The sequence below is a fragment of the Ambystoma mexicanum genome, chromosome 2q (assembly GCF_040938575.1).
Source record: "Ambystoma mexicanum isolate Mex_15411 chromosome 2q, UKY_AmexF1_1, whole genome shotgun sequence".
NCBI classification, from domain to species: Eukaryota; Metazoa; Chordata; class Amphibia; order Caudata; family Ambystomatidae; genus Ambystoma; species Ambystoma mexicanum.
Window position 1 is genome coordinate 554,244,452 of NC_090924.1, and position 24,450 is coordinate 554,268,901.

At 49.4% G+C, this 24,450-nt stretch overlaps 1 protein-coding gene across 1 annotated transcript in view; it reads left to right on the top strand.

The window, feature by feature from the left end:
* The window catches only part of MINDY4 (MINDY lysine 48 deubiquitinase 4), a 1,976,984-nt gene that overhangs the window by 722,719 nt on the left and 1,229,815 nt on the right, over window positions 1-24,450 (top strand). The window contains exon 6 of the mRNA XM_069647706.1: window positions 19,212-19,258. Within this exon, the coding sequence (XP_069503807.1) occupies window positions 19,212-19,258 (47 nt within the window). The remainder of the gene's footprint in view (window positions 1-19,211; window positions 19,259-24,450) is intronic.

Below are 24,450 nucleotides of genomic sequence, written 5' to 3' on the forward strand. Positions count from 1 at the left end.
GAATTGCACCAAATTAGTGAGATTGTGCTCCAAGGCACACGCACAGTCTTTGCTCTGAGGTTTGACACACTCACAGGATGGGATGGCATTTCGTTCTCCTATCCTAGTTGCGTTGCTCTGCCTTTTGAGGGCTACTACAACCTGGATGATTATAGAGGGGTGAAGTAGGGGCAGTATTGGCCAACTGGGATGCAACTGGAAGGCTTAAACCTCCTTCTTACTTTCCTTTAGTATATGCAATACATGCTAGCCAATGTTTCCACTGTTCTGCACCCCCCCCCCCCCGTCTCCCTAACACCAAGTTGGCGACTACGTGCAAATGCGGTCATATAAGTGCTGGTTATGTCACTTCCTATATTTGGGCACCACCCGGGAAATTCATAAATCGGCTCCCATGCCCGATTTATTTATTCAATGTTTGTCGGGTCCGTGGACACGATTAATTAATTGATTTCTGCAATGTTGGGTCCGACCAATAAACCGGGCCGTGGCAGAGGACTTTTACTGCCTCAGGTGCTCCCTGGAATTGGATTATGCTTCTTTCATTACCACAGAAGTAATGAATGTGTATTACAGAGAAAAGCTGGCATATGTAATGGGCACACTGCACATGCTCAGGCAGCATCAATCATGCTTTGTAGAGGACAATGCTGGCCTAAATTGGCAACAGACAGCACAGACATGTTGCTACAGAGGCATATTTTGGGCACAACCAGCATGTCAATGTGTTACATCAGTGACAGTGCTGTTTTACACTGTGGACACATTGATCATTAAAATGTGGTGTGTTCTACAATGTTCTTGTCTGCTGTTAGTGACATGGAATGGACATGTTCCCCTTTAGAACTGATTGTAAACGTATGGCTTTTTGGTCACTTTTCCTTCTGTAAAATGCACAATTTCAGCCCCATATTTGGAAAAAAAATCTTGGGGGGGGGGGGGCCCCCCCAACCACCCCCTACATTGTTATAGCTCCCTCGCTACGCTCGGTCGCCCCCACTATTTCCGAGAAATATCAACACATACACACTGGAAGAAATCACAAGAAACTAACCTTTCATCACTGCCCCCGACACCAAAAGCTATCTTTGGGACTGCATGGCTATGCCTTTGATGCTATTGTGTGAAAGGTCACACACCATCGCTTTTGAATATACTGCTTTGGGTCAGGGTGTTCACTTTTGGCTCGCTGGCCCTCCGGGTGACAAAATGTGAATGCTTCGGCCCCACATTCAAAAAGGTTGGACAAGCCTGCTTTAGAGACATGATAGAACTCACTGACACCTTGGGGGCAAAAAGGGCAAAGTATTGAGGATAAATAGAAAAGTATCAATGTTGCAAACATACATTTTTGTACATACACCCCTGGGGAGAATGCGCATCTGTGTGTAAAGTTAGGGAATTTTGGGCTGAATCTTTCATGCTCAAGATTACCAAAATGTATCAGAAGGGTGAAACAATGTCCCACAGACTGGAGGATTGGACGGTTATGTGCTGCACAAAATATTTAACCTGTGTATATAATTTTCCAAGAGATTGCAATGGTGTAAATGTATGTTTGTGGCAAAATCGGATTTTAAGTAAAGTAAATATGGGAGTTTTTGGACATTGTAAAACTCACCTCATAAATCTCATATTCCCTTGGAAATCCAGCCAGTTGAGAGCAAGGCGGAGATTAGCACCCCTGTCCAATCCAAGTAGTTTAGGGGCGTGCATAGTTAACCCTGCCCAGCCTATACTTTGATGCTGTCTTATGCACTATAAATAAGGGTCCCTGACAAGACTCTAGACACACACTCTTCCTGATTTCCTGCGCTGTGTTCCTGTACCTGTCATCTTCCAGATACAGACTCCATCTACAAGGCCAAGCATTGCTGATCCTACTCCAGGGTCCACTGCAAAACCCAAGTAGTGCTGATCCCATTCCCAGCAAGGCCTCCAATATAAAAAAACACAACATTTCCCATTAACAAGGGGAAAACTGTGGTACATTTGGCATCCTGATCCAGCCTGGCTTGCTGCCGCTCAATGCATGCTGCTGCAATCCTGCTACCCTGATGACCTATATTATCCAGTGACCAGAATTGCCAGTCCAGAAGTGCTACCCGGTAACCAGAACTGCCCAGCTGTTTGCCCAGTGCCCTGCCATGTAGTCACCAGAACCGCTGACTGTCCAAAATCCAAAAACTAAAATGTAGACTGTGAGTATCAATTGCCACCCCATCTCAACTCATAGCCTTTTTTGTATTGGTCCTTATCCCACTCACTAAGTTATCCTATCCTTATCCTGATAGCTTGTAAAACTGTCAGAATCATTCTTGCAACCCTGCCATTGATTTCTAGTACTAGTGCCATCTCTTTGGTAATTGTGTCTTGTGAAATCCTAAGCTATTGACCCTATTTCAAGTGATCGGACTGGTTCCGCCAGGGCAGGCGCTCGGGCGAGAGGGTTGAATACGCGAATGAACCCTGGAGCTTACTGTGTCCCTCTTTGGTGGTCTAGCCTGAATACTTTAGTGTAGAGTAAAACTATTCTTGTCACAACTGATTTTCTTTCCCTTTTTGCGCCTTCATTTACTCAGTGCACCTTCTTAGATCTTGCACAACTCATTCAATTTACCAGCTAGAGACTTACTTTCACTTCCATAGTCTACCTGTGATCTATAGCTATCCCCCAACCAAAAAACCGCATTGCGATTTACAATTTTCCACCTGTTTTTCAAAGAAACCGTTTTAGTAAATGTATACGGAAAATGGAAATATTTGCAAAGTTTATACGTGTCATTTTGATTCTAAACTGTTTTAAACCTTCCATTCATTTTTCGGACTGTATGCTCTTGCTAATCCATTGCTTGTGATGGTTGTTACCTTTACGTTTTTTTTGTATTTTTTTTTTCAAGGTAGTACTGTTGTTTATTACACAAACTGACATGGTTCATACAGGACATTCGAAAATTCCCATAATCTGCGCTCCTGAGCCTGTGCTGGACCAGTTTGTTGTCCACTTGCGTCACAACATGGGCCCTTCCCTGAAAAACCTATTAGTCCTTTTGGTTGGGTGATTGAAGTGGTATCCCTTATAGATTGCCCCTATAGATTATTTATTTGATATTTTTATTGTTTTAAACAACACATCAAACATAACAAAAATTTCGGACTATTCCATAAAGCACATCTTGCCTTACGATCACATGTTACACTCTATAGTCCTTCCCTCTCCCTTCCCCTTAACTTGAGCCCCTAATTCAATGCCTTCCAATTCGTTGTTTAGGGTTTATCTCCATTATGATGTTCGGGCATGTCATCTTCATTGGATTCAGCCTCGGGACGTCCCAACATCAAGGTTATCATTCGCCTCCATGCCATCAGGTGCCCTGTTTCCTCCTCCCATCCTCTGCTAACTGCTTCGTACCATGCCATCGTCTCCGCCTCTGCCCATTTTAGGAGGTCGTGCCACCACACCTCAAGTCTAGGTCTGTGGGCCGCCTTCCAGCTCATAGCTATTGTCCGTTTAGCCAGTATGTACGGCAGGTCTTTCAGTTTGCTAATGTGTTTTAGAGTACGTGCTCTAGCGAACCCCCCCCAACATGCATGCCCATGCCGATTCCACCTCTAGCTTAATCCCCACCTGGGCCAGGCGCTGTTTAACCTCCTCCCAGAACTTGCCCACCTCCGGACATGCCCAGAACATGTGAATCATCGCGGCATCCACCTCTCCACATTTAGGGCATTTCTGTGTCCCTGTATTTCCAAACCTGGCAATTCTACTCAGGGTCATATATGCCCTGTGGGTGATGTACATACAGCTGGATCCGCTGCAGCCACGCGTCCCGGGACACTTTCTTATGGTACCTCTGGGCCCTCTCCCATTGCCCATCCTGCATAGGTTCTCCCACCTCCTCCTCCCATTCCCGCCTTAGCTGGAGCAGCCCCTTGCCTACTTTGGACATCAATAATTTGTATAATCTGGATATTTCGTGTCCGCCCTCCAAGATATCGTACATCGTTTCAATAACTGCGTCGGGTTGTTCTGTTAATATTGCAGCTGGCCATTTCCTCCCTATTCATTTAATCATTCTGGTGTGTTATATGTTGTCCTGGGTGTACCCCGGTATCTCTCATTATCTCTTGAAAATCTAGTGCCTTTTCTTCCTGCCAAATGTCCCCGAGCATCACAAAGCCCATCGGTTCCCAGAATTTACGGATCCCTTTCACCATTTGCGTATCCTCGCTGCATAGCGCTACCAAGGGTACCTGCAGAGAGCACAGGGTCGGGTTTCCCAGTACCTGTGTCATGATCTCTGCTTCCAAAAGGTCAGGGTTTTCCCAACTCCCTTGGAAGCAGATCCATAGCCCAGGTTCCGAGTGCCAACCAGTCCCAATTGGGACCTTTTGGACCCAGTCCTGGCGCCAGTGGCACCAGGCTCATAAATATGCCCAGTCCCAGCGCTGGAAGCGCCGGGCTCATAATGCTTGGGTGGACTTACCTGCAGCAGACCATGCTGCTTACTTGCCTGCCAGTTGAGCCTCTGATCCTCTTCTGTTTGGAACTACTTTTCCTGTTGGGTGGGGCAGGAGCCACTCCCTAGATTCAGAACACTGGAACTCTTCTGGAAAGCAGGAACTCTTTTCTTACCTAGGCGTGGCTGTGGAAGCAGACACCTAAGCACTACAGGAGGCTATTTAAACCACACCCGATGGATGAATCTTGCTTTGCGTTATTCTGCATTCTCTGCAGCAGAACGCTCATCGTGTCTTCTGCATCTGATCCTGGGCCTAAGGAAAAAGGCTTACCATCCTGAATCCAGTCTTCAGCAACACCTATAAAGACAAGAAAGAACAGGTTAGCATTACGGTCTTCAGTGACAGCTCTTCACTTACCTGGTCCATCGGCTGTCACCAACGCCTCGCGCTGCATTCCGGCATCTGAAAGACAAAGGCTTACCTACTCTTCGTGCGCTCCGGAGGTCTTCACACTGCATTCCGGCATCTGAAAGACAAAAGCTTACCAACTCTTTGCACGCTCAGGAGGCCTTCGGCGCTGCATCCCGCATCTGAAAGACAAAACAAGGTGCGTTTAAAGACATTGGGGAACTTTAATACTCACGTGCCATTACTCCTTTCCACATCTAACCCAGTGGGTATTCCGGCACCCTGCAGCCGCTCCGAACTTGTACCTGCAAAATAAAAAGACAGTTAGAGCGCATCGTGAAGCAGGCAACAAGCGCTTACTTACGTGCTTCCAGGCGCTTCTATTCATCACACGGGCTCCATCTTCAACTCACTTCAGCCCTGCAAAACAAGAAACATCATTACTAAAGACTTTAAAGACATTAGAATTACTCGAAACTTACCGTTCGTGCAGTAAACGACGGACAGCAGTCCTCTGAAGTCAAGAGGCCTGCTCCCCTTATCCAGTGAAGAAACTGGTTACAGCACCCTGCCCCGAGGCAGATGGAGAGCACGGCGTTCACTTACCTAAGGTGAGAGCGTTAACCTTTGGGGTTCTACAGGAGAAGAGAAAGGGAAGAAGAGAGAGACATTCAATAACCCAGTTCCTTAATCCCATATTTTCTATCTGCAGACATCTTACCCTTCGAGTCAGACATACAGTGCACAGAGGTCCAGCCCAAAGAGCCAGCCGTGTGTTACATATCACCTTTGAAGATACGGTATACGCCCAGTCAAGACCGGCGCCTCTACGGGAATCAGGTGAGCGTTACAACCTGGCACGCTTTGCCATGTTTTCCAACCTAGTTCCAGCAATCTGGCACGTCCTTGTATCTCTGATTTAGGTATCCATATGAGCTCCCTCAAGAAGTATGCAGTGCAGTCCTTGCTTACAAATCTTGATTCTGCTGTTTCTTCTTCTGACAACCATCTAGCCACGTACTAAAGCTGCCCTGCCAGATGGTATATCTCGAAGTTCGGCAGGTTTATACCCCCTTATCATACAGGTTCTGCAGCTTCCATAGGGCTACCCTATTTCTGGAGTTATGCCATATGAAGCCCCTGCATAAACTCTGGAGCTTCTTGAAAAAACATTTGGGAAGCATGTACGGGATGTTCGTAAAAAAGTGTAGCAGTCTAGGCAGGACTACCATCTTCAGCAAGGCCGCCCTGCCCACCATGGCCAGGGGGAGTTTCGCCCAGAACCCCATGCTATTTTTGATGCCCTCCACAGCCTTCTCTGTGTTGTGTTTGTATTCGTCTGCGACCTTATGATATATGTCGATCCCCAAGTATCTAAATGTTTCGAGCTGCCAGCGTGTTTGCAAAACGGGTAGGTCTCTCAGTGGGGACCCTATGTATCTCCCTAAGGGAAACATGCAGGATTGTTTAGGGTTTACTGCTATGCCAGAGAGGGTTACGTAATGTTTCATCACTTCCAGGATATACTGCAAGTTTTCCTCTGGATATCGCAGGTATAGTAGCATATCATCAGCGTACAATGATATGAGATGCGGCCCCCCCTTCGTGTGGATGCCTATCTCCCCATATTGTTGTCTAAGGCAAATTGCTTATGGTTCTAATGCCAGTATGTATAGTATGGGGGACCAGGGGCAGCCCTGCCTCGTGCCTCTACTGAGTTGCCATTTGTCAGAGACTATCGCACCCGTTTTGACCCTGGCTACTGGGGAGCTGTATATCATCCAAACCCACCTCCAATACCCAGGACCCATCCCGTATTCTTTTAGGGCCGCCATCATCCAAGGCCACCTCACTGAGTCGAAGGCTTTTATAGCATCCAGCGAGACTATCGCCATTTCGCCCAGCTCGCCCTCTGTCTGTTTTATTATATGGTGGAGTCTCCTATGGTTGTCGGTAATGTTTCTGCCGGGGACATAGCCGGTTTGATCGGGGTGTATGAGTTTATTGATTACCCTTTTCAATCTATTCGCTAGCACTGCCGTAAGGATTTTGCTGTCCTGGTTTAACATTGATAGGGGTCTATAGGACCCACAGTCTGTGCTTGGCTTGTCGGGTTTCAGAAGTGGAATAATCACTGCTTCTCTCAGGGATTCCGGCAGCCTTCCCCTTTCGCATGCTTCGTTTAGCATGGTCAACAGGGGGGGGGGGGGCACTTCCTGTCTATACGTTTTATAAAACTCACTGGGGAGCCCGTCTGGCCCCGGGGCCTTACAGGTAGGTAAGTGCAGGACCACTGTCTCAAGTTCCTCTAATGTAATTGGGGCGTTGAGGCTTTCCTTTTCTTCCTCATTAATTTAGGCAATCCTATATCCTCTAATGTTTCCAGGATCTCCCGCTCTGCTTCTACCCCTGTATCTTCAGAGAGGTGTTTGTAGAAACTAAGGAACCCTTGTTCACTCCCTCTTGGGTATTTCAGATCTGCCCTTCTTCTCCCATTATCTCTCTGGCTACCGTTTTCGGTAGCTCATTTTTATATAGCCATGCCAGCAGCCTCCCTGTTTTATCCCCTCGTGCGTGTTGTCTTTCAATATATTTCTTATAATTCAAGTTGTTTAGTCGTTCCCAGAGCTCCCTGTTGGCTTGCTGTAATTGGCTTGCTTGTTCAGCATCCTCCTGTGAGGTGCCCTCCTTCTGCATCAATACTTCTAGTTTCTTTTCAGTCTTATGCAGTTCCCGCTCTATACCCCCTTGGAGCCCACTAGATTTGGAGATGGCCGCACCTCTTATTACCACTTTTAACGCCTCCCATAGAGTTCCTTCCGACTTCACGCTCCCTATATTAGTGTCAAAATACTCGATGATTTCCTCCCTTAAATCCTCCCGAAATGCCGAGTCTCGTAGGGTTTCGGCTCTAAGTCTCCATGTTGGGATTCTTGCCCTGGGGGGCTGGTGTCTCCACTCCCCCACCAGGGGGGAGTGTTCTGATAATGTTCTTGCCTTATATTCTGAGCCCACCATTTCGCCCACAAGTGCGGAGGCAGCGAACATATAGTCCAGTCTCGTATATAGGTCCTGAGGAACTGTGTAGTGCAAGTAATGCCTATCCTTCAGGTGTTGCTGTCTCCAGATACCCTCCAGCCCAAAGTCTTTCAGCAAAGCCAGTAGGGCTTTTGCACGGGGTTGGCTTATTTAGTTTCGTATCGTACCCATCTATTTTGGGACATAACGTGCAATTGAAATCTCTCCCCCATTTGATCGCCCCTCCCAGAATGGGGCCAACTTTTCCATATAAGGTCCTAAAGTAGGCCACCGTGTCATGATTGGGGGCGTAAGTATTTATAATCCACAGCTCTCTGTTTTCCAGTAATCCCCGGATTACGACCATCCTCCCGTCTGGCTCCACCATAGCTTGGAGCATCTGGAACGGGACGTGAGGTGATACCCAGGTAACCACCCCCCTAGCATAAACTGAATATGTTGCTCCCACAGTGGTCCCTCTCCACATTTTTTTGACCTTTTCAAGTTTGTCTCTAGTGAGGTGGGTTTCCTGTAGTAATGTTATGTCCACTTTCAGCCTCCCCAAATACAACACTACCTTATTCCTTTCTCAAATAGCTGTTAACACCCCTCACATTCCAAGTCACGATTCTGAGACTTCCCGTAGCCATCTGTGTCTTGTGTTACCACCCCCCTCTCCCTCTTCCCCTCTCAACCTTAATTTGGCATGAATATGGGCTCGTTCCCTGGCTAAAATCTACATCAACTCCCCAACTAACTCCCCCTCCTATGATTCCCCCCAACTTTATTATCTACACACCTTCCCTTCCCACCCCCCGCCCTTCCAATTCTCAACTGGTGCCCAGCTCCATCCCTGGATTTCAGGCTCTCCCACATTTGGTCCTATCTCGGGTTGCCTAGATCAGGAACCCAGCAAGGTGATACCGGTCTATCGGTATCCAACTAATCTATACTCGGGGTGTGATCGTGAGTTCCGTAGGGCTCCTGTGTTTTACTCTATTTCTCCATACCTCAGCACACTTATCAGTACATCTTATGTGATCAAAGGCCCAGCTGCCCACACCCTATCTTATAGTCAAGTCCCAGTGTCTAAATCTACAGCACTTTAAGTACCGCAGAATCTGTGTTACTTATATGCGCCTCCTTCCTTCTGGGGGCCAGTCTCCGAAGGGCAGTTCTGCGTATCCAACCAATCTGATTCTTCTTCTGGAGTGTCGAAGAACAGCGCTCTGTTTTGATGGTATACCTTCAGTTTCGCTGGGTACATCAGCATGTACTTGTACCCTGCATCCCGCAACCGTCTTTTCACCGCACCATATTTCATGCGCCGTCTCTGTGCCATCAGTGTATAATCCGGGTATGCTGTGATGTTCGCCGACGCCCTACATATCGTTCCTCCTTTTCGAAAAAATTCCAAGATTCACTCCCTGTCTCGATAATTCAGGATTTTGGCGATGATTGGTCTCGGTGGGGCCCCTGGTGGTGGCCTCCGAGTTAAGGCCCTGTGTGCTCGTTCCACTGCAAATCCTTGAGTCAGCCCCCCTCCAGTTATTTCCTGCAGCAGCATTTTTTCGATGAAGTCCGTGGGGTTTGATCCCTCTGCTCCTTCTGGTAGTCCTACGATGCGTACGTTATTTCTCCGGGCACGTCCCTCCTCTTCTACTGCCCTGTTTTCTTGGTTACTCACTCGTTGTTCTAGGATGTGGATCTCTGATTTATGAGACGCGCATGCAGCTGTGTTGGGGGCCATCTCTTTTTCAAGTTCGCCTGTGCATTCCGCCAGCGACCTGACGTCTTGCCTGAGAAGATTCACCTCTTCCTGTACGGCGCCCACTTTGAGTTCTAGTGCAGTCTTTATTCCGGCCATGGTCGCTTCCAGTTTGGTTTCCCATGCAAGTTTCAGGTCCGCTATTGCTTCCAGTATCTGCTGGTCTTTATTTTCCACTGCGGTGTCTGCGGCTGGGGTATTTTCCTTGTTTCTGGCCCCTTCTGACATTTGCGGCGTCCTTGCATATTCCTCCAGCGTGGGCTGTTTGCCCTTCCCCTTGGTCTGTTTATTCGCCATCTGGGCGTCGCCTGGTGTCACCCGGCGGGAGCTCAGAAATGCAACTTTTGCCGCCTCAAGAATAGTTCGTGCTCGGGCGTATTATCCTCAGGGGGCTGCCGTGAACATTCTTGTACACAATATGTGTCGTGACACGAGTGGATTATGTTCTCCCACGTACTTGACCATTGCTGTTTCTTCCTCTGCGCACTCTTTGGCTCTTGGTGAGGCCTCTCGCCGTCTGCGCGTCCTGGGGTTTGGGGGCCCAAGTTAGTGTTATTGCGGGTCTTGTGGGTGCCTACCTTGGTCCGGCTTGCAGCTTCACTCAGCGTCTCCGCTGCGTTATCACCGGTGGCTCCCTCGCCTGTTTCTCTGAGCTCTTAAGTGCCCACCCTTCTCTGCCACTGCTATGTCTCAGACTCATGTGGTGCCTGGTGCCGTACAAGCACGTTGGCATGGGCTTGTGTCTTGGTATTAGCTTATAGCCTGCCCGCCGTCTCTACTAACCTTCGTCCCCTCTAGTACCCAGGGCGAAGCAGCGCCTTGCTCAATCCAATTTTCCTGTCCTGCTCACATGCGCTCGCCACCCCTGGCTTTCTCTCGCCGGTATTGTGTGTTATTGTGGGCCCTTGCACACTGGGTCACGTTCTGTGCGGCTCCTTTAATACTCCCCTTTCAACGGTTTGGGCAGTTTCTTATCGTATATGCAGAGTTCTGTCATGGCCCATCAGTGGACCATGGGACTGATCTGGCTTTTGTTGCTGTGTGGGGCAATTCGCTAGGGAGCTTGGATTGAGTATGGCAACTTGCAGCCAATATTATTGGTCAGGCCTCAGGGCGTGGGTCTCTTTTCCCATCTAGGGTGTTTATGGAGTACGGTGCACCGTGTCTGCCAGGGCGTGTTGGAGCTATTCCCTCCGGCAGGTAGGCAGTCCTCCCACGTTTGCTCCAGCAGTCAGCTGATGTTCGTCTCCGCTGGACTCCGGCTCTGATGAGTCTTTTATGTGCGGTGCCCTCAACTTCATGCAGAGCGGCCGGGGAACGTTTTCCCTCGTTTCCCCCCGCGGGGGTCACAGCTCCCCGGGCTCCTAATTCTCAGTCTATGAGCAGCCAGTCACATCCGGACACTCGTGAAGGGCTGCGAGCACGGAGATGTTTTGTGAAAGCCGCGCCGGCTTACTTTGCCTGCCAAACTCGGCTCTCACGCCGGTGTACCTCTGTAATAACAATGTATCCTCTCCTCTGGCGTGGTGGCTGTACGCACGCTCCGAGGCCGTCAGAGGCTGTTGCTGCGGGCCGTGTCTCTGCCCCACTTCGACAGGGAGACAACTGAAGGGTGACCTCTTTTTTTATTTTCTATTTATTTATTTTTTCCCTCCCTTCCCGGGGCAGTTCCGCGCTCTCGCTGAGTACTTTCATCCTCTGCCGGGGTGCCGTTGCGAGGCCGAGGGCACGGTCCTCCCAACCGGAGTGTTATACTCCCACGGTATCGATGTCTGCAGCTCTCTGTGTTCTGGTCACCCTGGCTTTGCAACACACCAGCGCTCTGCGCTGCTTCGCCCACCTTCCTCTTAGCTTGCCACAGCGAACTGCTTCGTTCCGCGGCTGTCCCACGCTGTGTCAGGGCCTGTCGGGCACTTTCAGTCCGGTGCAAATGCGCAAGAACTCGCCTTCTTAGTTTGTTGCGCTCAGCTCCTCTTCCAACGACACAATGTTCACTTCATATAGTCCTTTGTCCCAGCATCCGCCATTTTGTCGCGCTTCAGGAAGCGGGCTCCTCTGACTTTCGCTCGCTTGAAACTGGCCTTTCATGTCACGGATCATTCCATTTTTGTGCTCAGCATGCGCCCGTAATCTTTATGTATCCGTGGGTGTCAGTTAATTTTACTTTGCAGGTGTTGAAGCAAGAATGCTTCACAGGATTCCTGGAGGATCTGCAGGAGCCATTCGGGAACACAACCTCTCACGCAGCCATGTAGCCATGCCCCCCTTGTTTGTACCTTTGCGTTGTTGCTTTAGTGAGGAACTGTATTTGTTTCAAGGTTTTTGCACACCTTCATTTGTGGGTTGAGGGAACTTTGCAGGGGGAATTTCAAACATGGGTGCTATCTGTCCTAACCAACTCTGTATGCTGCATCACCACTTTCTACTCAGGCAGCTCTCACCACCTCCTCGCCCACTTTCTCCTTGTCTTCTATCACCTGCGCCACACCTGACACTACCACCACTCTCTCCCTTTCTACTATTACCACCTCCTTCTCTTCTATAAGAGCCACTTCCTGCTCTCTCCTGCTGCCACCTGTCCCCATCTTTCCAATCTCCACTCACCACCAAAGTCTGTCCAGCCAATTCTGTCTCTGATGCTCAGCAGCCTTCACGGAACTCACACTTCCTATTCCTGCATCTCTCCCTGCCAGACTCGGTATCTCTACTTATATGGGGAGATCCCCCTTCACCCGGGGTGAGAATTTGGTTGAGGATCTGACCTGTTTTCCTGGGCCAGGGCGGGCCTCTGATTGGCTCTGGCGCCTGGCTTCCTGCGCATTAGAATAAGGCTGATGGGGTTGGTATAAATCTATAAGAACTCTGACAGCCATTTTGGATTTTGTATGTGCATATGCTCAATCAGGGATTGCTGTCTGTGTCTGGTTTGGTGTGGGTTTTGGACTGGTAAGTAAACTTTGGAAGGCGTCTTTCCCCGACTGCTCCTGGGTTCTTTGTGTGGTTCACACTTGATTTGCGCATTCGCAGATTTTTTTTTTGCAGGTCGACGAATCCAAGCTGAACCGGAAAACCGGCGAGGGCGGCTAACTTCATTGGACACCCAGAAAGTGCATTTGCGGTGTTATGGGTCCGTGGGTGTCCCGTAAATCACTTTTATGGTATATTTGAGGGCACAGAAGGTGGTTTGGGGGATGCTGTCTTGGGAAGGGGTTCTAGGACAGGCCCGCACATCTAGGAGGAAGGGACAAATGTCGCCTGAGTGACCCGAGGATCCTCCCCATTCCGTTCTCAGGCCCTCATACATTAGCTTGCCATGGCAACCGGCCTCCTTAACCATTTTGCCATTAGTCTGCAAAGTCAGTTACACATGGTATATGGTATACACGGTAGCATTGAGAAAAAGGAAATGGTAATAAAATCGTGCATCTGAACATTTTGTATTATGTGTAATATGTTACCGTATTTCTTGCAATTCATTTTTCTCACTAATTAAGCGTTGAATTAATATTGTACCCATATGCCCTCATAAATACATGAGCGCTGGTTCTATTGAGGAATTTTTAAAAGCATGATTAAGTTGAGTCCCTTCTTTTCGTGTCACCAAAAGGTGTAATTAGAGCCAATATTTAGCAGTACTACAAATACCTAAATGCACACATTTTTAAAAAATAAAATCTGTCCAACAGTCACATTTTTTCTTTCATAGAAGAATGAAGATTGCCCATGCTAACTGCACTGGTCAGTCTTGATTCTATTAAAGACAAGGAGGCGGGCATTATGCTTTACTCTCTTTATTGCCACCAGCTATTCAAAATGTAAACATTTAAACTACCATATTTTCTGTTTGAGGTCGCAAAAAGGAAACCCTTTCAGTTTAAAGGTTTATTATCTGTCCGAGAGGCTCCAAACTGCCTAACACGGCAAGTCCCATGAGCCTCTCCCTTTTAGGTAGTCCTGAGGCTGTAACCTGTCCACCAATCCGGTGCCTGCCTCCTATACAAGAACACCCAACACAAGGTTCATACCTCCTTCTTTGGCTGAACACAATCCAATGTCAACGTTAACTCAACAAACTCTTGAACTCCTCTGTGAGGCAACTCCGATCACTCGACCTGCGGTTCTTACGGTCCAACCCGGGTTTCTGATCATCCCAGACAAACATATCATGAGGGTGGGAATGCAGAGCCTCGTCACAAAACAAAAGGCACAATCTACACACAATGCTGTAATTCCCACTTTAATCGCATTCAGTTGAGTGGGATATGCTCGCCTCCTTGTCTTTAATAGAATGAAGACTGGCCAGTGCAGTTAGCGTTGGGCAATCTTCATTCTATGGCAAGACGGAGGCGAGCATTATGCTTGTTCGAAGCTTGCCACCACCCTATTAACCTTGTCTGACAGTGGTTTAAAATAGAATGTTTTAAACGAGGACCAATCGGCTGCTTTCATGATGTCCTGCAAATATACTCCTGCTGAAAATGCCTTGGAAGCCATTGCGCCCCTTACACAATGTGCGCCAAACAAAGTCAAATCTATGCCTGCCCATTGCATGACTTCCCTCGCCCACCTAGCTATCGTCACTATGGCTATCGCATGGTGGGGCTTTCTATGCACAGTCAGTAGCTGTGTAACGCCTTGCAGCCTAATAAGCGCAGTCACAGCTTCGTGGTCTTTAATGCATTGCACCACACACAGTTACTTGTTATCAGGAAAGAAGATGTTCCTATCTATCTCCAGAGCTTTCACATCTGAAACTCTCCAACATGCCGATAAACGGAGCATCATTGCTAGCTTACCCGAAAGTTGTGACCGAGAGAGACCCTCATTCTCTGGCCATCTTATAAACAATTAAAGAACGTCCCGGACGTCCCATAAACTATCCTATTTGGGTTCCGGAAGCCTCCTCAATTTGATCCCTCTTAGTAGCCTATGTACAGCTGGATGCTCTCTGACCGGAGCACCCTCCACCTTGTCACGGAGCGGACAGAGCGGATCTATACACACCTAAGGTCCTATACACGCAGCCTTCGTGGAATCTGGCTGCAAGAAAATTGAGGACGTATACTATAGGTGCTGAAACGGGATTGAGCTGCTGATCTGCGCACCATCGTGCCCAAGCATCTCATGCTGAACTATAGCTCCTAAAGGTGGAAGGCGCCCAGGAATCTCCGATACAGTCCGCAGTGAGCTGCAAAATTCCTGGCAGTTCCCATCTCTTCCTGAAATTCTGCCAGCTATTAGGTGCAGAGATCCTGCTTCCACTAGTGGGTGATATTGGCCGGATGGGCTGAGGAGGAGGTTCAGGTGATGTGGGACTATCCTCGGAAAATCCGAAGAAATTCCATTGCGACTGGAAACCAGGGCTGGAACTTCCAGAAGGGGACCACCAACACTAACTCTGCTTGCTCCCTGCGAGCTTTCGCTAGAACTCTCGTGATCATTATGAATGGCGGGAATGCGTAGTGCACTGCTCCCGCCCATGACTGTAGGAACGCATCTGTTCCCGGGTCCATCCTCCAGCTGAAGTACTTGCTGTCTGTGCATTCAGTCTGGATGCAAATAGATCTGTATCTACGGGTCTCTAGGGGTCCCCACACTTCTAGTAATCTGCAAAACACCTGGGGAAGCAGTTTCCAATCATTGGAATCTGAAAGATATCGCGTGTTCCAGTATGCAACGTCGTTCTGTGCTCCTGGAAGATACTCCGCCACGATTGCCATCTGATGTTGAAGGCAATAGTACCAGAAATCTTTTGCCAGTTCTGCTAGCATCCTTGATCTGGTGCCTCCAAGCTTGTTTATGTAGCGTACTGCTGAGATGTTGTCAATCTTCAGTCAGCAGCACACAGCACCTGACTCTGCCTTTGGTGAATGTCTGCACCACAAAGGAGCCTGCAAGTAATTCGAGACAATTTATGTGAAGCTGTAATTTGTCTTCGGACCATTTTCCCCCGTCTCCGCTTGCCCGCATCTGGCTCCCCATCTGCTCTGCTTGCATCGGACTCTGTTATCAATTCTGGGACGTCGCCAAAAATGGCCCGTCCGTTCCAGGCTTCCATATTCTGCAGCCACTAGTGCAGCTCCATTGTTGCTTCACCGTCTAAGGTTATCTGCTGGTGGTATCCTAGACCTCCCTGAAGGTATTTGATTTTGAGCCTCTGCAGCGCTCAGCAATGCAGCGGGCCTGGGAAGATGGCTTGGATGGAAGCTGCAAGCAGCCCCACTATACTAACCAGATTCCGCAGCAAAATGACCTTTTTCGCTAGGACTGCCCTGATCTCTTTCTTTATCGCTCTCACCTTCTGGTTCAGAAGTTCTAGAGTCGCTCTCACTGTGTCTATCGTAAATCCTAGAAATTCGATCCTCTGGACTGGCTGCAGTTGCGACTTGTCGAGGTTCACCAGAAATCCCCAGAAGGCTAGCAAGGCGAAAACCCAACGTATGTCGTTGGCTAGGGAGACCTTGTCTGTTCCTAGGATCAGAATATTGTCTAGATATCCAGATCCCCCTTTCTCTTATGGCTGCCGCCACTGGCCTCATTAGTCTGGTACAAGCCCATGGGGCCGAAGCAAGGCCGAAAGGCAGACACTTGAAGCTCTACACCTCCTCGTTCCAAAGAAAACGTAGGTACCTGCGATGAACTTCTGCTATCCGTTTCGTCAGATAGGCGTCTTTCAGGTCCAGCCGCGGTAACCAGTCTCCTGTGCGCAGCAGGTCCTTGAGAAGATGGATCCCTTCCATCTTGAAATGATTGTACCTCAGCCATTCGTTTAGGCCTTTCAGATTGATAACTGGCCGGACCTTTTCCTTCCTGTGTACGAGGAACATATTGCTCATAATCCCAGGTATGGATTGCGTCTCGCGCTCTATTGCGTTCTTCTGCTGAAGCTTCACCAACACGCTCTGGAGTATTGCCGCTTCCTGCTCTGGCAAGTGGATCGCTTGCAGTTCCCGCCATTGAATGGGGTCACCTAGGAAGTCTATGCACAAGCCTGCTACCGCGTGTAGTACCCAAGCATCGCAGGATAATGCATGCCAAGTGCTCAAGAATTGCAGGGTCCTGCCACCCACTTGCGTGTCTGGTGTACTCACCGCCAGAGGCTCTGGGTTGTCTGTAGGCTCCTCTCTGCCTGCAACCTCTCAGGAATCTCACCCTGGAAGGGAAGAAGGCATCCTGCTGCCTTCCCTCCCAGTACTGGGCCCGATGGCCTTGGGGCCTACGATGGAAGGCAAAGCGACCGGACGCTGGCCCTGTTGGCGTCCGGTCCCGGCAAAAACTCGCCCGGGGAAGTTCCTCCTTATCGAACTTTGAGCCTTTTCGAGGGCTGAGTATGTTCCAACGAATTGGGCCATTTCCTTGGAAAAAGCTTCGCCGAACAGGAGCCCTTTGGCTCCTTGACCCGCCTCGTAGGAAGAGAGGTCACTCAATTTAGAGTCAATCTCCTCCTCTCTGATGAGAGGGTGCAGTTGGCGTTACCCAATAATCACACTGCGTGCTGCGGCCAATTGGCTAGGACAAGGAGGTCTATTGGGGTTCCGGTATCCTTGGCTTTTTCGGCGAGGTCCATGATCTTCGCCAGCGGACCGGCCAGGTCGACACCTTGTCTTGGCATCCTTTCCATGCCCTATCCACGCCCTTCCGGACGTCCCTGGAGGCCTTCAACATCAAAGTGACCATTTTCGGGTTGAGGTCGGGGATCTCCGATAGCTTATTGGGCAGTTCTGGGTGGGGGCATTCTGCTCTCATGCGAGAGTGTACCTCCTTGTCCAAGGGTTTACGTATGTGCTGCGCCATGTAGAGCGCTACTCTGGGTGAAGGACCCACTCCCACTCGGAAGATTTTGGATGCCTGATGGCTTCTGGATCGAACATGTTGTTTGTGTCCTCTTCCTTGTCTACAGTCGGTGTCTCTGCTGCGGGGTGCCCCGGGAGGTCCTCCTCCTCCTCCTCCTCTCTTTCATCATTGGGCTTTAAGTCTTGCGACTGGGTCGTCTGTCTTCTGGGGGTTGGAGTCGACCTTCCTTTCCTTGGTCGGGGGGGGTCATAGAGTCTCTGCTCTTCTGAGCCATATGCCCCTGCTGAACCCCTTCCTGGGGGTGTCCAGTCGACGGACCTTCACCTGGGCTAAGCGACCGCTTCTTCTTGAGAGATCTCTGGTCCCTTTCCAGCATCCATGCTTCTAGCATGTTCAATCTATGGGCGGTCGGCTGCACGCCTTCTGAAACTGCTAGGGACAGTGACTCACCCAACACCTTTTTAAAACTGAGCGAAAGCTCTGTTTCCTGATGGGAGGGCTCCTCCTCCCACTCTTCCTCACTATATTCTGGTGTTGTGGAGTGATCCCCTCCATACTGGGCCATGATATCTTGTGTTAGCAGAGCTAACTGTCTGGGTCGACTGAATTAGGACCACAATATGAAGCAGCTCTACCAAGGGCCTGCAGGCTTTCTGGAGGCACCAGCTGCCTGCTGTTACTGTTAACTAAGGTGAAGCTAGCAGCTGATTAGGTAAGTCTCGTGCTCCGTTTGGTGATTTGATATTATTATTATAATTTATTTTTTCTGTGGGCACACTCTCGCAGCTGCTCTCGATCACCCGACCGAATAAAAATATAGCGTGAACATCGCAAGGGCCCGGGGAATGTCGGGAAGGCTCGCTGACTCCCGTTCCCTCAGGGTCCTAACGCGTGCCTTCTCAGCGACGGGCTGTGGAGCGAGGCCGGCTGCCTCTCACAGACGTGTGTGCCCGCGCTCCGGCCCCGCCTCCACACAATTCGGAACACTGAGCCAAGAATTTGCACTTGTGCACCCATGGCAGGCCGCGATCTCACTGAAATACGAAAACGTGAGAGCGGCGAGCGGCGCGTGTCCTGCTTCACGATAGACGAGGTCAAAGTTTACAAAGGTAACCATTTTTTTTTTACTTAGTAAATGACACTCCCTGCGCCATTAGTTAACACACACATCAGAATATGACCTAACTATGAAACGTAATGCTGTATCACAAGACGCATAAAGGAAAGAATAACTTAGCTCGTATATGGCAGCAAAAAGAAAGAGGAATGAACCTTCTGTTGGGGATTCTTATATAGGAGGTGGGCACCGGATTGGTGGAGAGGATACAGCCTCAGGACTACCTAAAAGGGAGAGGCTCAGGGGACTTGGAGTTTTAAGCAGTTTGGAGCCTCTCGGACAGATGATAAACCTTTAAACTGAAAGGGTTTCCTTTTTGCTACCTCAAACAGAAAATGTTAGTTTAAATGTTTAAATTTTGAATAGCTGTATTGTTGGCAATAACGAGAGTAAATAATAATGCTCGCCTCCGTCTTGCCATAGAATAGGGACTTGGGAACATCTCCATATCCTCCCAATATAGTTCTGCAATGATTACATTGATGTCTGTTATGAAATGTATCGACTTTTGTTTGATGCTTTAGAAGTTGAGCACTTTCATATTAAAATTGCCATGTTAATGAATTCACGTTGCTGTCACTCAGTTATGTTTGAAAAGTGATGTAAAACAACAATGAATTTTGATTTTCCTTTTTGGTTTAGGAAGACCTCCTATTCACATGACCACCGGAAAGAGGACATCCAGCTAGGTAAGTTTTCTGCATGGAGGAGTGTTGTATTGTACACTATAAAATGATGTTGCAAACCGAACAATTAGTGAGGACTCACATCCAGGTCAAGCTGGGAAAGAGGTTACATCAAAGCACCAAAAACCATGGCCACAATTGGCAACACATAATTTGACATTCAAAACGAACTATTTCTTTGTCAGCTCGTACCACAGTTTAAAGAGAATAAGCCTCGTTATTATGAGTTTGGCAGTGTGCCCAAAAAACAGGGGTAATGCAGTGGCAACCGAGTTACCACTGCATAACCACACCGCCCTACTATGGGTTTGGAGGTAAGGTGGAGGAAAAACCTCCAGCAAAATGCTGAAGGCAATTCTGCTACCTTACTGCCAAAAAACTGCAATTTCGGCAGAATTGCTGCCAGCGGGGATTCTGCTCTATCCCTGAAGACGCCATAAATGGAGACTAACACCGCCATACCGCCACTTGTAATCCGCCGGTAATTCTGCCAGACCAAGTGGCGGTAATTGTAAATCCGTTTGGTGGTACCTTGGCGGATTTACCATTGAGATACCACCATACTTGTAATGAGGTCCAATGAGGGGCAAATAGTCTTTTTTAAAAAACATTGGTTAATAGTGCCCAGCGGCACAGTGTACTTAGCCATCAAACCGAGCGCACATTAGTCCACAAAACTGGTCTAGAGAGGCAGTTTGCTCAGTGTTTTGGGCATCGCTTTATTGGCCAGACATGAGAATGGCTCATACCTAATTGGGAAACGAGGCAAATTTAGCTAAGAACCATATTATATTTGCTCCCATCTACACTGCAATATATGTTTTCAAATTTACCATGGTGTGACACCAGTTATGTTTAACAACTTGTCATTTATTGATTGTACATGTAATCACAGAAGAAAGTTTGTTTTAACTGTTGCGTCCATACAGTTAATCGCAGTGCATACAAGTAATGATTTTTAAATACAAACTGATATTTTTATCATAAAATTACACTTTGTAGGTCACATTGCAAAAGAAACATGAACTGGAGACAACATTTACTTTAGGAACAGCCAGATTCGTACTGGGGCGTAAAATTGGCCCAGCACCAATTAAAATGTGGCTCATAAAATTGCAAATGGCAATTCGTTACTCCGGAGTATACTCAAGGTACTTCCTCGTCAGAAAGAAGACGGGTGGTTGGTGCCCCATCCTGGACCTGTGTCGGTTAAACAAATACATCAAGGCGCAGAAATTCAGGATGGTCACCCTCCAGCACATGCTTACTTCCATATCCCCATTCTAAAAGGGCACAGGAAGTTTCTCAGGTTCGTGGTTCAGGGACGCCACTACCAATTCAGAGCCCTGCCCTTCGGATTGAAGTCGGCACCCACGGTATTCACCAAGTGCCTGGCAACAGTGGCGGCGTGGCTGTGCCTGCAGGGGATCCACGTCTACCCCTACCTGGACGACTGGCTAATCCGGGCAAAGACAAGCGAACTCGCCGTCAAACACACAGCGAGGACCGTCCGGCTGCTCATGGAACTGGGGTTCGCCATCAACTACCCCAAATCCCACCTGGTTCCGTTCCAAGTAGCACTGTTTCTGGGAGCGAAGCTCGTTACAGTGGGTCAATTGGCCTCCCCCATCAGAGGAGAGGACGAAGACCATCCCGGGCAAGGTGAGGCGCCTGCTAGCCACGGACGTGGCCCGGGTGAGGTCCATCAAGTCCCTCCTCGGGATGATGTCCTCATGCATCTATCTGGTACCCCTGTGCAGACTTCAGATGCGTCCGCTACAGGAGTTCCTCGACGCCCGCTGGTTTCAGGCGACGGGCTGCTTCGAGGACAGGATCCCTCTCGAAGAGGAGTTCCGTCGGGCAATCCTATGGTGGGGTACCCATGCTCACCTCACTACAGGCACAGACTTTCAAACCCCGTTGTTTGAGGAGACGGTGACAATGGACGCCTCTCTGGAGGGTTGGGGGGCCCACACCGGAGATCTCCACGCAAGAGGCCTTTGGCTCCCGGAGGAGAGGTCTCTCCATATCAACATTCTGGAGCTCCGAGCAGTGTTCTGGGCGCTCAAGTCGCTGAACTTGCAGGCCTGGCTCTTGCAACATAGAGTTTGGAGGGTACGATATCCCGGCTGACTGCAGAGAGGTTCTTGCAAAAGCCAGGGCATCCTCAACTCTTAAGTGTTACGGTCATAAGTGGAAGAGGTTCTCTGTCTGGTGCCGTGCACAGAAGATTAACCCTCTGCGGATTACGGCCCCTCAAGTACTGCCGTACCCACTGTCGCTGGCTAAAGCTGGTCTGGCTCACGCCTCCCATCAAAATACATCTGGCTGCCATCTCCCGATATACCAGGACTACGGGACGGGCGTCCTTGTGGTCTCATCGCCTGGTGAAGGAATTTATGAAGGGACTATTCCGATCGTTCCCGCCGGTGAAGGCTCTTGCCCCGGCGTGGGAGCTTAATGTGGTGCTGACCAGGCTCACGGGGGCCCCATTTGAGCCTATGCATCGGCGCCTTTGAAGTTCCTGTCATGGAAGACAGCGTTCCTCGTGGCCATCGCCTCCGCACGACGAGTGGGAGAGATCCAGGCCCTATCTTGCAAGCCTCCATACTTGACTTTTCATGACACGAGGGTGGTGCTGAGGACTCACCCCCCCTTCATGCCCAAGGTGCCATCGGACTTCCACCTCAACGAGCCCTTGGTGTTACCAGTTTTCTTCCCGTCGCCTTCGACGCCGGCCGAGAGGACTTTGCACTCGCTGGATGTAGCAAGAGCGTTGAAGTTCTACGTGGACCGCACGAAGAGTTTTCGGAAGACGTCACAACTGTTTGTGAACTTTGGGTCTGTGTATCAAGGGAAGGCTCTCTCGAAGACTTCCATTTCCAGATGGCTCTCCGGCTGCATCATGCACTGTCACCGCTTGGCAAACCGACCGCTGCCCGGCCGTCCGAGAGCCCATTCGACCAGAGCGATCGCTGCTACCACGGCGTTCTTGTCTGGTGTGCCCCTGCTGGACATCTGCAGGGCTGCTATGTGGAGGTCGACGCACACTTTCACAAGATTCTACTGCGTCGATCGGGACTCCAGGGAGGAGTCCAGGGTCGGCCAAGCAGTGCTGCGCAACCTGTTCGCCTAAGGTGAGCCTGGTGAGGAGGTAAGAATTGCTTAATGTTGAGTTTTGGATGTAATGCTTAATGTTGAGCCTTTGCCACCTCCCGTGGTTGTGCATGTGTATACTGCTATGTATTCTTTTATTCATGAGCATGTGAATCCATGCCAGACCCCATGCTGGAGAAGGAACAAGTTACTTACCTGTAACTGTTGTTCTCCAGCATGGGTCTGGCATGGATTCACATGCGAACCCTCCCACCTACCCCTCTGCGGCTCTTCACTTGGTCATACTGCCACTTGGCGTGCTACCAAATCTGAGGATGGCTGCCAGAGGCGGGGCTTAGGGAGAGGGCAGTCATTGGCTGGGGGCAGTATGACCCAGAGATCAGTGATTGGTTACTACTAAGAAAGACAGATCAGAAACGAAACTGATACTGATTTTTTCTTTTCCGAGGATTCCCAGCCTGACGATGGTGAATATTCATGAGCATGTGTATCCATGCCAGACCCATGCTGGAGAACAACAGTTACAGGTAAGTAACTTGTTCCATTTTGGTCCAGACTACCCCTGGCCATGATGGGGAGAGCGGCCCTGATTAAAATGGTAGTCCTGCCCAGACTGTTACACTTCTTGGTAAACATCCCATATGTGATCCTCAAGCGCTTCTTTACCAGACTCCACAGCCTGTCCAGGGGTATTATATGGCATAACTCCAGGAATAGGGTGGCCCTCTGGACACTACAAAACTTGTGTGACAAGGGTGGTATAAACCTACCGAATTTCGAGTTGTATTACTTGGCGGGACAGCTGCAATATGTGGCCAGGTGGTTGTCTGAGGAGGAAACGGTTGAAGCTAGGCTGTTGTGTAAGGATCCTGCTCCCTACATCCTTAGAGAGACAGTGTGGTTGCCTAAAGCGAAGGTACTAGGAATGGCAAGGCTGCTGGTGCTTGGCTGCGAGGTGTCGCATAGAGCATGGCAGACTGTGGGATGCCCGGCCCCGCTCTCCATGCAGGTACCGCTAGTGGCGCTATGCGGAGAGGACTCCCAAATGATGATAAAAGGGGTCCGTAAATACTGGGAACCGATGGACCTGGCTACTCTTGTGGACATATGGCAGGAGGGGGAGGCCCTGGACTTTCAGAGGCTAATAGAGGACACCAGAGTGCACAAGGGCCAACATATTACCTATTCCAGAATCATCAATCTGGTGCGAGAAAGGTGGCCTGCGGTAGTTTCAGCGGAACAACCTGATGCTACCGTCGAGACGATGTATGATATCTCAGAGGGTGGGTATGAAATATCCCGCATATATGAGCTACTGGGAACTAGGGTGGGGAAGGAGTTGTTCCAACTGAGGCGAGATTTGGAAGAAGTGGGAGAACCGATGGGCAATGGGATAGAGTCCAAAAATATCATAAGAAGGTGTCCCGAAACACAAAGCTCCAGAAGATCCAATTATATGTCACTCATGGAGTATATTTTACCCCCAGTAAAATTGCCAGGTTTGGTGGCCTGGCGATACAGAAATGCCCTAGGTGTGGGGAGGAGGAGGCTGGGATACTACATATGTTTTGGGCTTGCCCGGAGGTGGGAAGGTTTTGGACAGAACTGAAAATGCGCTTGGCAGAGAAAGGGATCACGCTGGAGGTGGAGTCAGCTTGGGCATGCATGCTTGGGGGCTTTCCCAGACCACGCAACCTGAGGCACATTAGCAAGATGAAGGATCTGGCCTACATCTTGGCCAAAAAAAGGATTGCAATGTGCTGGAAAGCAGCCTATAGGCCTAGAATTGAGATGTGGTGGGCAGACCTCATGAAGTGGGCAGAGGCAGAAACGGCCGCCTGGTACGAAGCGGTCAGCGGGGGGGGGTGGGCCCCTAATAGCAGGGAGACAATTGGTGGCCTCGATGGCGGGTCCCTCCCAGGCCGACCATAGGGATGATGACACGGAAGAGACAAAGGCAGCAGATACGCCTGAAGATGAACAGGCTGATGACATGGACACAGGGGCTCGAGTTAATGGGGTGGGAGGCGGGAGGACAGACGAGTGTATTCTGTAATGTAATGTTGTAAAACTTAAAC